The 13,986-nt window shown below is 43.9% G+C and overlaps 1 protein-coding gene across 2 annotated transcripts; it reads left to right on the top strand.

Annotated features, from left to right (window-relative positions):
• Window positions 1-51: 51 nt before the first annotated feature.
• On the top strand, window positions 52-8,611 carry surf4l (surfeit 4, like). 2 transcript variants are annotated; one of them, XM_070904196.1, is made up of 7 exons: window positions 52-208; window positions 3,536-3,722; window positions 5,634-5,710; window positions 5,891-5,934; window positions 6,092-6,281; window positions 7,213-7,475; window positions 7,935-8,611. In XM_070904196.1, coding segments are annotated over exons 1-7 (810 nt in total). In that variant the 5' UTR covers window positions 52-160; the 3' UTR covers window positions 7,936-8,611. The 2 variants fall into 2 exon arrangements, with proteins under 2 accessions (XP_070760297.1, XP_070760296.1); XM_070904195.1 differs by lacking the exon at window positions 7,935-8,611 and having other exon boundaries at window positions 7,213-7,479.
• Window positions 8,612-13,986: the final 5,375 nt, after the last annotated feature.

Below are 13,986 nucleotides of genomic sequence, written 5' to 3' on the forward strand. Positions count from 1 at the left end.
GCTGTTGTTGCTCAGCGCAGAGGATTGTGGGTCAGAGCAGGCAGCAGCGGAGCATCATCTCCAGTGAACAGCGGGCCGCACCGGGACTCTTCTCACCGGACTTTAACCTGAGCTAGGAGCCGTTTCTCCGTACTGAAGTGCCTTAACAGCGGAGGGAGAGATGGGACACGGAGACCTGATGAGGCAGGCGGAGGATGTAGCGGACCAGGTGAGCTCCTCTCTGCGGGAAACGCACAACCTGAGCCGGCCACAGACTGGGCTGGGACTCGGTCAGAGAGCGGTTGTCCGGATATCTTCCGCTGCTTCCGAATTCCGTAAATAAATCCGATCGTTTTATGGCGCTTTGTACTCGATATATCAGCCGGTATATTCGGCATACAGATTATTTACCCAAACCGCACTTTGTTCTAGTGAAGACAAACTTGTGTGAACTTCTAGCTTTTAGTCTTTGCGCGTGTGGGGCTGCACACAGCTGGAGACTGTGGTACTTTGGTGGAGGCAGATTGTGGGTGTGACATGAAAGTCTCTTGTGCAAGTACACACCAGAAACAGTTTTTTATTCAAGTTATACCGAAGTGAAGACTGGCTCTTAAAGATGTGCTCAAGGCATTTGGTTGTCTTCCATCAGCTAAGAATGTCAGCGGATAAGCAACGAAACCTTCAAGTCACAGATTTTTCAACAGAGTCTGGTGTGACGTTGTCTGCACGTTCGATAGTGATAGAAAAAGGAAAGTGATACTTCTTCATCGCTGCGTTTAAAGCAGATTTAGAGTTGTTTTCTTCTTCTTTCTGTTTAATTCTCGTTTCTACAACATCTGTATTATAGAAAAATAGTTTGGGAACAAAAGTAAAGTCCGTTCTAGATTTGTAAATATTGAAAGTCATGTCGAATGAAGGAAGGGGTCATAATCATGGACCTCAGTCAGTTATTTGTGACCCGCTGTGAGTTTCTGCCGAAAGAAGGAAGTCTTAGTAATTAAAAGTGAATTTCTGAATTTAAATCCCCGTTCACTGCAACAGGTCGGCTAACGCCAGCCTCAGAGGAGGTGAGACGCACCCGCACTCGTTAGAGTCACTTGTTGTCTGTGCTCTGAAGGAGGTCTGTGATCTGAAGGTCTGTGCTCTGAAGGTCTGTGCTCTGAAGGAGGTCTGTGCTCTGAAGGAGGTCTGTGCTCTGAAGGTCTGTGCTCTGAAGGACTTTTCGTTTTAGTCACTTTTATTCCAGCGGAAACGAACTGCGGTCGGATTCTTCCTGGTTTTAGTTGAGCAGCTTCATACAGGAAGCAGTGAGATGAGGATGTTGATGCTGACTGGCTGCCACATACACAGTCTGACTGATGATGATGATGATGATGATGAGGATGCTGCTGTTAGCCTCCAGCTACTGTCCTGTTGCCATTAGAGCTCAGTGTCTTGACGTGTTGACCGGACATGATTCTGTCATCTGCTCACAAAGCGTTCTTTCACCAGAGACGATGAAGTCTGATGACGTCCAGTGAAGAGGAAGAGCAGAGTAAAGCACACTCTGTGGTAATGTTGAATTTAAATGGCTAATATTGACAGTCAGTACCTACAGAGGTGGAGGAAGTACTCAGATCCTTATTACAGTATTACAGTATTAGTACTGTAAAAGTACTAATACCACACTGTACAAATACTCTGTTACAAGTGAAAGTCTGTGAGTATCATCAGTAAACTGTCCTTAAAGTCTTCCAGCAGTCAGATGTCCCCTGTGACTGTCCTCCTGTGACTGTCCCCCTGTGACTGTCCTCCTGTGACTGTCCCCCTGTGACTGTCCTCCTGTGTCTGTGCTCCTGTGTCTGTCCTCCTGTCCCCCTGTGTCTGTCCTGTGTCTGTCCTGTGTCTGTCTCCTGTGTCTGTCCCCCTGTGTCTGTCCTCCTGTGTCTGTCCTCCTGTGTCTGTCCCCCTGTCCTCCTGTGTCTGTCCCCCTGTGACTGTCCTCCTGTGTCTGTCCTCCTGTCCCCCTGTGACTGTCCTCCTGTGTCTGTCCTCCTGTGTCTGTCCCCCTGTGTCTGTCCTCCTGTCCTCCTGTGTCTGTCCCCCTGTTATAGATTCTGTCATTAGAGGATTATTCCTCCTCATTAATGTGAAGCAGGATGTTGCTGTTGGAGTTGAGGTGGAGCTCATTCTGAACTATCAGCTAATGATTATTAGTTCACTGTGGATGAATCAGCTGATTATTTCCTCCATTAATGGATCGATTGTTTGGTCACAATGACTCAGAGCCCAAAGTGACGCCTTCACAAAGCTCCACATTATTAACAAGACGTTACAGTTATTAACAGCATTCAGAGGGAAAGCAGCACATCTGCATCTGAACAGCTGGAACCAGGAAATGGTTTCACACCATCGGTTCACTTCCTGTCAGTCCACTGATCCATTAATGGCTTAATAAACTGTTTAATAACAAACTTCAGTTTTTATAAACTCTTCATGTTTTAATCTGTAAAATGACTGAAGCTGACGTAGAAGTAGAAAGTAACAGAACATGGAAATACTTAAAGTGCAAGTACCTCAAATTTGTGCTTTAGTACAGTCCTTGAGTAAATGTACTTAGTTACTTTCCACCACTGGATATGTAGTAACATACCTGGCCACGCCCCTTCACCCTCCCATCCAATCAAACGTCCGTGTTTCAGTCCCGTTGGTTTTTGTTTGCGTGTGATTAAACATGAGCGGACGTAGAAGCACCACGGTGACGGAGGTGCCGCCTGCCGGCCTCCGTGTTCAGCTTTGACTTCGTACAAAGTCTTGAAAGTTTGGAAAATGCTTAATTTTAGCTGTTAGGAGCGTGCTTGAAATCAAATATAGTCCTTGAAAAATGCTTCAACATAACGTGGTGTTTCATCATATGAGCCACAATCGTTTTAATATTTGAAATGAAGCGGTCGTTTCAGCAAACATCAATATGAACAGCTGCTGTGAGTCTAAAAGAAGTCTTGTGTTACATTTATAGTAACAATATAGACGTGATGATGAAGGCTTCGAGAGTCTGGACCTTTTTGGTTTACGTACCTTGAAAGTGCTTGAAAGGTGCTTGAATTTACTCTGAAAAAGCTGCACAAACCCTGTGAATGAGTTAATGAAGCTGCTGGTGTTTGGACTCCTGGACCCGAACCACAGCTCACTGGTCCTGGTTCAGTCTGTCCCTGAGTCCGGCTGTCAGGACGTGTCCTCCTCTCTGCCTCCATGTTTGATGGATGTCGGTGCTTCAGTTCACTGAGCTTTATTCAAATCCACAGAACTTTATTTAAATTTGTGTTGAGTCTTTATTATTATCTGTAATAATAATAATAATAATATTGATGATGCACAACATACAGAACATGGTGCTGTCAGACAGACGGGAGGAACTGTCTACTGCGTCTCCATGGTGACGACTGAGCTGACCGGCCGGCGTCTGATTGGCTCCTCCTGGCAGTGATGATGTAGAAACGGGGAGGGCGGGGTTTAAAAGAGGTGGAGGGTGACCTGATCATTAACCCCCCCCCCCCCCCCCCCCCCTCTGCTGTAGTTCCTGCGGGTCACCAAACACTACCTCCCCCACGCGGCCCGGCTCTGCCTGGTCAGCACCTTCCTGGAGGACGGGGTCAGGATGTGGTTCCAGTGGGGGGAGCAGAGCGAGTACATCGACTCCACCTGGAGCTGTGGACGCTTCCTCGCCAACGTCTTTGTCCTGCTCAACCTGCTGGGGCAGCTGGGTAATATAGAAACACACACACACACGTTAGTCTGTCTGTACTTGTGAGGACCCTCAGTGACAGATTTTCCTCATCAACAACAAGTGTTTACCTTCAGTCTGTCCTCACAAAGATAGCAATACAAGCCCCACACACACAAAGACAAACGGATCATTTATGAAACTAATCAGCCCACTCTGCATTTATCTGATGAATGATAATACAGGATGCACAATCAATAATTAATGCTGACATATTATCATATAAAGTAAGAAGTAAGCAGAATGTAAAGTAATAAATATAACATATATAAAGTCATTCAACTGAGCTCCACCTTCAGCTGCTGCATCATTAAACTGATGAACACGTCAATGCATCAATAATCATAATCAATAATATAATATATAGTATCCTGCACGATGAGTACTTTTACTTTTGGTGCTCTAAGTATATTTCAATGCTAATACTTTTGTACTTTTACTTCAGTAAGATTTTGAATGCAGGACTCTTACTTGTAACTTACTTGAGTATTTGTACACTGTGGTATTGATACTTGATACTACAGTAAGTGATCTGAGTACTTCCTCCAGCTGTGCTGAGGCTGTGATGTTCACCTCACAGCAGGAAACTAAATGTTGGCCGCAGTGTGAACAGAGACTAGCAGGAGTCAATTAGAGATCAATGAACACGATCAGAAGATCTGATGAGTGAGACGAGCCTGACTGCCTGTCTGTCTGTCTGTCTGTCTGTCTGTCTGTCTGTCTGTCTAACTGACTGACTGTCTAACTGACTGACTGTCTGTCTGTCTGTCTGTCTGTCTAACTGTCTGTCTGTCTGTCTAACTGACTGACTGACTGTATGTCTGTCTGTCTGTCTAACTGTCTGTCTGTCTGTCTAACTGACTGACTGACTGTATGTCTGACTGTCTGTCTGTCTGTCCGCCTGTCTGTCCGTCTGTCTGTCTGACTGACTGACTGTCTGTCTGTCTGCCTGTCTGTCTGTCTGTCTGACCGACTGTCTGTCTGTCTGTCCGTCTGTCTGTCTGTCTGTCTGACTGACTGACTGTCTGCCTGCCTGCCTGCCTGCCTGCCTGACTGACTGACTGACTGACTGACTGACTGACTGTCCGTCCGTCCGTCCGTCCGTCCGTCCGTCCGACCGACCGACCGACCGACTGACTGTCTGTCTGTCTGTCTAACTGACTGACTGACTGTCTGTCTGTCTGTCTAACTGTCTGTCTGTCTGTCTAACTGACTGACTGACTGTATGTCTGTCTGTCTGACTGTATGTCTGTCTGTCTGTCTGTCTGTCTGACTGACTGCCTGACTGTCTGTCTGTCTGTCTGTCTGTCTGTCCGCCTGTCTGTCCGTCTGTCTGTCCGTCTGTCTGTCCGTCTGTCCGTCTGACTGACTGTCTGTCTGTCTGCCTGTCTGTCTGTCTGACCGACTGTCTGTCTGTCTGTCTGTCTGTCTGTCTGTCTGTCTGTCTGACTGACTGACTGACTGTCTGCCTGCCTGACTGACTGACTGACTGACTGACTGACTGACTGTCTGTCTGTCTGTCTGTCTGTCTAACTGACTGACTGACTGTCTAACTGACTGTCTGTCTGTCTGTCTGTCTGTCTAACTGACTGACTGACTGTCTAACTGACTGTCTGTCCGACTGTCTGTCTGACCGACTGTCTGTCTGACTGACTGTCTGTCTGTCTGTCTGTCTGTCTAACTGTCTGTCTGTCTGTCTAACTGACTGACTGACTGTATGTCTGTCTGTCTGTCTAACTGTCTGTCTGTCTGTCTGTCTGTCTAACTGACTGACTGTCTGACTGTCTGTCTCTCTGTCTGTCTGTCTGACTGACTGACTGACTGACTGACTGACTGACTGTCTGCCTGTCTGTCTGTCTGTCTGTCTGTCTGTCTGTCTGTCTGTCTGCAGGTGGCTGTGTGTTGATCCTCAGTAGAAACTTGGTTCAGTACGCCTGCTTCTCTCTGTTTGGGATCATCGCGCTGCAGGTACACACACACACACACACACACACACACACACACACACACACACACACACACACACACCTGTTTGCTGTAGGTTCATTTATTCCGTATCAGAATACTGCATGTACTGCATGTACTGCATGTACTACATGTAGTATGGAACAGCGTCGGTGTTGATGTGTCCTCCCTCCTGCCCTGCAGACGGTGGCCTACAGCATCCTGTGGGACCCCAAGTTCCTCATGAGGTGAGTCTGTGACCTTTGACCTGTCATCAGGGCCGACTGTAGGAACTGTACAGTGAGACGTTCACTGACTCCGAGATGGATGGGACTGAACTTTGTGATTCTGCATTTTAAATTTCACATTTTTAAATTGCAGTTTTGTACCCCTTCCTCCCACTAGGAACCTGGCGTTGGGGGGGGGTCTCCTCCTCCTCCTGGCAGAGTGCAGGGGGGAGGCTCGCAGTGTGTTTGCAGGAGTTCCTTCTCTCGGTCATCAGAGTTCTCCGAAGCACCTCCTGCAGCTCGGAGGTCGAGTCCTCCTCGTCCTCATGTTCATGACGCTGCTGCACTTTGACCTCAGCCTGTTCAGTGTGAGTCTCACACTCTCTGTCTCTTTCTGTCTGTCTGTCTCTCTGTCTGTCTCTCTGTCTCTGTCTCTCTGTCTGTCTCTCTGTCTGCTTGTCTCTTCCTGTCTGTCTGTCTCTTTCTGTCTGTCTGTCTCTCTGTCTGTCTCTCTGTCTGCTTGTCTCTTCCTGTCTGTCTGTCTCTTTCTGTCTCTCTGTCTCTCTGTCTGTCTCTCTGTCTCTTTCTGTCTGTCTGTCTCTCTGTCTGTCTCTCTGTCTCTGTCTCTCTGTCTCTTTCTGTCTGTCTGTCTCTCTGTCTGTCTCTCTGTCTGTCTCTCTGTCTGTCTCTCTGTCTCTCTGTCTCTTTCTGTCTCTCTGTCTGCTTGTCTCTTTCTGTCTGTCTGTCTCTCTGTCTGTCTGTCAGATGGAGCCCCCACTCCGTCTCTGATGATTTTTCTGTCGTCATAAAGCTCAGACACAAGAACCTTCTTCTCCATTTTCTTGGTTACCACGGTGACGAGTCCCGCCCCATCTAAGATGATTGGTTTCCTATAAAGAGTGACAGTGACGACACTAGCGCCTGTTGGCTGAACTGTCTGTGTGTGTTCACGTGTGTACGGTTAGCATGCTTACACGTTTGCAACATGTAAATGCGTTAAAGTTAGCATGTTAGCATGCTATGTTACAGTTGATGTGAAAGTACAGCTGAGGCTGAGCAGAAAGAACTGAGCGCCACGACAACCACAAACAGCTTATCTTGTTGATGAGTTCAAGGACGCTCAGACATCTCTGAGAGGCAGCACAGTGTTCATGTGAAGAGGCGTCGTTGTTCAGCACTAGAGTTTGAAAATCCAGAGCATCCTTTAACACACCAAAGGGAAGACTTTCTTTCACTCAGATCAGATGGTGAGCTGGACTCTAGTGAGTTCTCATTGTGACGCGCTGACCTTGTGTTCAGATCCTGCAGAACCTGGTGGGGACGGCCCTCATCGTGCTGGTGGCGGTGGGCTTTAAGACGAAGCTGGCGGCTCTGACTCTGGTGGCCTGGCTGCTCTGCATCAACTTCACCTTCAACGCCTTCTGGAACATCCCGTCATACAAACCCATGCACGACTTCCTCAAGTACGACTTCTTCCAGACCACGTCGGTGATCGGAGGCCTGCTGCTGGTGGTGGCCCTGGGGCCCGGGGGGGTCTCCATGGACGAGAAGAAGAAGGAGTGGTGAGGAAGAGGGGGGGGGGGGTGAAGTTGAGCCTCCATGGACGAAGAAGAACTGATGGTAAAAAAAAGAGGAGAGATGGATAAATGTGAATCTCCGGAGGTGGAACAACATGTTTGTCTTTTATTTTAAAATATGGTCATAATTCTTTCTTTAATATTATTCAAATGTTTCCAAACAGTCAGAAAACAATCAAAAATTACTTAAATTAAATTTTTTTTTTTACATATAATTACTTTAAATCAGCTATTAGAACATGTTTGCAGGGTGGTGGCTAATTCCTGGGTCACTGCAGCTTGTTTATACAGAGCAGACTGACTGAAGCATTGAAATGTGGGAACCAAATGAATATTTGCTCTATATGTGTTGTGTTCAAATGGATTTGATAGTTTGTTTTAACTTTTTGAAAAAGGAACGTGTGACAGACTTCTTCAGGTCGTCTCGTCTGTTGGTGTTTTCAGAGACAGTTTCTATCCACAACACGTGACTCACTGTAACACGAAGTCTTCCAGCTCCGGTGTCTCACTCGTCATCAGTGGGATATACTGGTGTGTGTGTGTGTGTGTGTGTGGAACTACAGTTTATATTCTGCTATATTCTATATTCTACATGAAACTAACTGATGTGACACAAATGATTTGATTCATTCAGTCATAAATCATTTTCATCAACGTGCCTTTGACATTTTCCAGAACACTGTTGAGATGCAAAAAGAAATCTGCAAACAACCTGAACAAACATGTTTGACATCATTTCACCTGCTGCTAATAAACTGTGTGTTCGCTGGTCTGAAGTCAGTCTGAAGGCGACTCTTCATTTATACAACTGACACCAGCTCTGCTCAGAACTACACACCCATATTTATTTCCATTTTTACCCTCTTCTCTCCCCCCTTCAGTCTTCAGGGCGACCAATCAGAGATTCTCTTGGTGTCACATGATGTGTGTGTTGAACGAATGCTGCCATCTCCATGTTGCTGTCGTCCGATGTTGTGATGACTGAGACTGTCCAGCAGGTGGAGCTGTTTACCTGCTTCATTATGAATCTGGCCTTTATTGTGTCTGACTCTCTGACAAGCGAAATCATTTTCTACTGTCTGTTTTCGTAGATGTTAAATAAAGCAGTGCAGCATTGTGGAGCTTTTAGTGTTGTTGTATTTATTTAATGTAGTTATGGAAATAAAACTGAAGTACAGTTTACAGGTACTTTATACTACATTTTACTTACTTGGCTATTAATCAATCAGTCAATCAACAAATCATTAGTCTGCAACTATTTTGATAATTGATTCATCTTTAACTTATAATCAAACAAAACTGAATCGTCTCGTCGACCTCTGAGAAACTTTGACGGCCAATAAATCAATGAATCCATAAAACGCTGCAGATTAAGCGACAGTGATAATAATCATGTGACTGTGCTGTAGCTCCTTTACAGCCTAACGTTAGCTTTGTACTTCTGCTGATTCCATTTACGCTTCAAAAATCATAACAATCTTGCTGAACAAAACGTGTCAATATCATAAACTTTTGTTTGCCACAGACTTTATTTTCTGCATTAATCCAAAATCCCACTGGCTTTTAGTCGAGGGAACCAGGGCGATGCTAACTTCTAGGTTTGCCTTCTAAATACGTCGTCCCTGCAGGACTCTGTACTCACAGTGTACTCGCATGTAGCTATCGCCATCTTGTGGCATCTCTATGTTACTACATAACAGTTTGGCTCATTAACACACAAACAGCATGATTATATTCATTAGAGAGACAGAAGCATTATTACAAACTACGCAGCCATGTTTTTCAGAACCAACTCGCCTGCTCAGAGCAAACTACTGGTGAAGATCAGAACCTTCTGCAGAGAGTGTGACCACCCGTACGGGCTGCAAGCAGAACAAAACCAAGCGCCACACAACTAAACTCAGAGGGAAAAGAAAGAGCATGTAGCTTCTGTTAGCGTTAGCCTCGGCCCTCAGATAGATTAAAGCTTCTGCAGCTGGACACTGAACACACACACACACACACACACACACACACACACACAGTTACAGCTGCTGCTTTTTGGAGAAATCAATAACTCATAACTGCAGTGTGTATGTTTTTATAGTGTGTGTGTGTGTGTGGTGTTCAGGTGCTGCCCTTGGCTGCTGTCTGCAGGTTATTAGAGGACAAAACACACCGGTCACTGTGTGTGTGTGTGTGTGTGTGTGTGTGTGTGTGTGTGTGTGTGTTGTTAAAGTGTGTGGTGAAGGTCTTGCTGCTGTGCAGCTTCTTCTTCCTCCTCTTCCTCTTCTTCCTCTTCTTCCTCTAACTTATGAAATCAAGATGTCTTTATACTATGATAAGTCTGTCTGTCTGTCTGTGGGTCTGTCGGTCTGTCAGTTGGTCGGGCAGTTGGTTTGTCTGTCGGCCTGTCGGTCTGTCGGCCTGTTGGTCTGTCGGCCTGTCAGTCGGTCAGTCGGTCAGTCTGTCAGTCGGTCAGTCTGTCGGTCTGTCAGTCGGTCGGTCAGTCTGTCGGTCGGGCAGTTGGTTAGTCTGTCGGTCTGTCAGTCGGTCGGGCAGTCGGTCAGTCTGTTGGTCGGTCAAACTGTCGGTCTGTCAGTCGGTCGGTCTGTCAGTCGGTCGGGCAGTTGGTCAGTCTGTTGGTCTGTCAGTCTGTCGGTCTGTCGGTCTGTCGGTCTGTCAGTCGGTCGGTCAGTCTGTCAGTCGGTCGGGCAGTTGGTTAGTCTGTCGGCCTGTCGGTCGGGCAGTCTGTCGGTCGGGCAGTCGGTCAGTCTGTTGGTCTGTCAGTCTGTCGGTCTGTCAGTCGGTCGGGCAGTCGGTCAGTCTGTTGGTCTGTTGGTCTGTCAGTCTGTCGGTCTGTCAGTCGGTCAGTCTGTTGGTCTGTCAGTCGGTCAGTCTGTTGGTCTGTCGGCCTGTCAGTCGGTCGGGCAGACGGTCAGTCTGTCGGTTTGTCGGCCTGTCAGTCGGTCGGGCAGTCGGTTAGTCTGGCAGACAGACGTCTCAGCTACTAACGGCTCAGATCGTCACGCTCTCTTTCTTTGTGATAACTTAAAGATTCAGTTAAGATGTTTTAAATGATTCAGATTGTATTGATTATGTTTGATCACGTGACCAAACGTGATTTTATTTAAGATGTTTTCGATTGTTTTACCGTTTGTTCGTTGGACAGTCTGCAGGTTTTTACAGACGGACAGGAAACATGGAGACAGATTGACAACAGATGTCCCAGCTATGATTTAAAATCATGAAATTTATACTTGGTACCTTCAGGCACAAACATCTGCAACAAACCACTGAACCACATTGTCCTTTCTCGCTGTTGTTCCTGTGAAACAGTATTAAAGTATTAAAATAAAGTCTTAAATACTATGATGTTAAACAGAAATGGACTATACGTCATCACAGAGAGGAAAATATCATCCAGACATTTAGAAAGACGTCATCGTCAACGTGTCAGCAGCTTAAAAACACGTTTCAGATAAAGACTCACTCCATGACTCGCTGCTCTGAAGGTTGAAGGCGCGCAGAGCTGCAGGTCGTCACTAGATGGAGCTCAAGCTGCTTTCTTTTAGATTCTCAGTGATTTCTATTCTCATATAAAACACAGAGGTGACGGAAACCTCCCGACTCTTCAGGGCTCTGCATGAAATATAGAATCAAACAGGATTATTATTATTATTATGTTATGTCTGATGTTTTTCTTCTCTTATTTATATTTTATATATTATATTTATATGTTTTATTTGTCAAATACTAACAGCACTTTAATTGAGAGTTTATTAGCTTGACTGTTGTCACTTAATGAACAAAGTGTCTTCTGAATAATTCAAACATAGATATCTAATGAATTATTATTAATTAATAATTAGAACTTCAGTACAGATAAATGAATCACACAAAGTGAAATGTGTTAGAAGTGATTTCTCAGTTTAGAATCGGACAGAATGTTTCTGACGATGTCATGAATTAAATACAAATGAAGATGCTGAAATCATATTAAATCGTATAAAAAATCCCATATTAGTGAGAAATCATTGGGGCTGCAACTAATAATTGTTGTCATTATTGATACGTTTGCCGATAATTCTTCTGATTTATCACTTAATGGTTTCATTTATAAGATGTGAGGAAACAGAAACAATCAGACAGACGTCGTTTTGTCCAACAAAGAGATTTAATAAAGATTCAAAAGCAAACATCTGATGAACTTATTGATTGCTGATCAAAACAGTTCATCAGGTTCATTTTCTGTTGATTGACTGATCGATCAAATTAAATAATGCTTAATTATTGGAGTTTTACTCACAACGGTCTCGTGAGATACTGAAGGCTTCTTCACCACAGAGTATATAAACCAGTAAATATCATCATCATCATCATCATCACCAAAAACACGCTCAGATGAGATTTTAATTGTGTTGTTTTTATTCCACCAGAACATTGCAACTTCAGAAAAGCCTAATGATTAAGTCTCGATCAAGATAACAGCCATCATCACACTCACTGACTAGAAATGAAGCTGAGGTGTTTGAATGAAGTCAAATAAAATATCTTTAAGTTAAAACAGATTTAACGTTAAAGAGAAAGAAGCTGCGTTCAGGTCGAGAGGTTCAGGGACGCTTTTAATTGATTTTAATTACACCGTGTGTGTGTGTGTGTGTGTGTGTGTGTGTGTGTGTGTGTGTGTGTGTGTGTGTGTGTGAATCAGTAGAATTAGAAGTGAAATGTTAAAAGCTTCAGTGAGTTTTCAGGATTTAACCTGAGCCGCTGTGTGTGTGTGTGTGTGTGTGTGTGTGTGTGTGTGTGTGTTGAGTACAACACCACGCTCAGTGTCCCAACTCCATATTACTACTAGTACTAATACTAATACTATAATAATGTATATAATGTGTACAATAGACTCATTTTTATAATAAATCATTTTTGATTAATTTACAAGAAATCTAAACATTTTACCATTTTGTACAAACAGGAAATGATGCAACATGTGCATAAATGATGTCAATAAATTATGGCCTCAGAATGACATCATCAGCCAATTACACGTCACAAACACACCTAAATGGACAGTCCTTTATCTGTTTTTTATAATTGTTCATTTGATTATATCTTGGCTCTTGTTATTGCACTATCCTGTATGCTGCTGTAACAATGAGGGATTAATAAAGGATTATCTCATTTTATATACAATTTATCCATTTATAACAATTGATAGATTATTAATAAATGAAATAACTAGTCAGGAAGTCTGTTTTGATAGAACTAATCAAAGTGCTTCATCACATTTATTGAATCATACAAATCTTCAGTATTGGCAGAAACCAGAGATATTACAGTGAAACCAAACCAGCACAACACACACACACACACACACACACACACACACACACACACACACGTATATCCACATGTATACTGTCACTTCAAAAATATACACGATGTTCTTACAGACTGTAACACAGTTTTTATGTTTTTATACACGTAGTCAAGTTATTAAACATTCTATAAAACCTGTATTTGTATATATTATGAAAGATAATTAGTATTTAATAATAAAAGAGTTTGTACTGAGAGAGAATCCTGATGAAATGGGACGCTGTATTGATCCGTGGAGACGTCTGATTGGTTCTTTCTAACAGGAGACACGATGATGAAATCAGACGATCGATGCTCCCACTGATCCACATAAATGATATTGAAGGTGAAGCAAGGCATGCTGGGTAGCGAGCGGAGACCCATCGAGCTGCAAGTGGAGCAGTCAGTGTATTTACTCAAGTACTCGACTTAAGTAGAGTTTTGAAGAACTCGTACTTTACTTGGGTATTTCCATTTTAAGATACTTCATACTTTTACTCCACTACATTTATTTAACAGCCAGATTCAGATTATTTATACAAAATATAAATCGACTGATAAATGATGATGTATTATTATAGATTAAGTAGCTGAAGTTAGTTCCACCTTAATAGTTAATGGTGATGAACATGTTAATTAATAGATGTTCACTCTGGATTGTCAGTGACGTGTATAAACATGTGACCTTCAGTCCTTCCTTTATTTCAGCCTTTCTTTCATTCCTTTACTTCCTCCCTCTCCTCCTCCTCCTGCTCCTCCTCCTCCTTGTTGACTCCTCTTGACCTCCTCCTCTCCTCTTAAAGACAGGATAATGGAGGAATGTGAAGAGGATGAAGGAGGAGGAAAGACAACATGTCTGCTGCAGGTGAATGCATCTGCTCCGTTCTGCATATTGCTTCATTATGATGAATAATAATATTGTGTACTGCAACGACCTGAGACCAAAAGGGAAACTGTGAAGTGTTTGTGGTAATGTTTATTTTGAGGGTCTGTAAATTCCCAATCATTTCTTGAGGGTTTCCTAAATATAACTCACAGACTTTAGGAGAATTCCTGTTGGTCAACGCACCAAACTTCAACTAAAATACCTGAACATTTGGGAACGCTGCATGTAACACCTGGATACCAAGTTACACAACCAACTCTGTCTGATGAAGAA

The sequence above is a fragment of the Enoplosus armatus genome, chromosome 4, assembly GCF_043641665.1.
Source record: "Enoplosus armatus isolate fEnoArm2 chromosome 4, fEnoArm2.hap1, whole genome shotgun sequence".
NCBI lineage: Eukaryota > Metazoa > Chordata > Actinopteri > Centrarchiformes > Enoplosidae > Enoplosus > Enoplosus armatus.

Excerpts from the sequence above, each read along its gene's own strand:
- surf4l (XM_070904195.1), top strand. The coding sequence starts at position 161 with ATGGGACACGGAGACCTGATGAGGCAGGCGGAGGATGTAGCGGACCAG. Across the intron at positions 5,711-5,890 it reads TTGGGATCATCGCGCTGCAG|ACGGTGGCCTACAGCATCCT; the intron begins GTACACACACAC and ends CCTGCCCTGCAG. Across the intron at positions 5,935-6,091 it reads GACCCCAAGTTCCTCATGAG|GAACCTGGCGTTGGGGGGGG; the intron begins GTGAGTCTGTGA and ends TCCTCCCACTAG.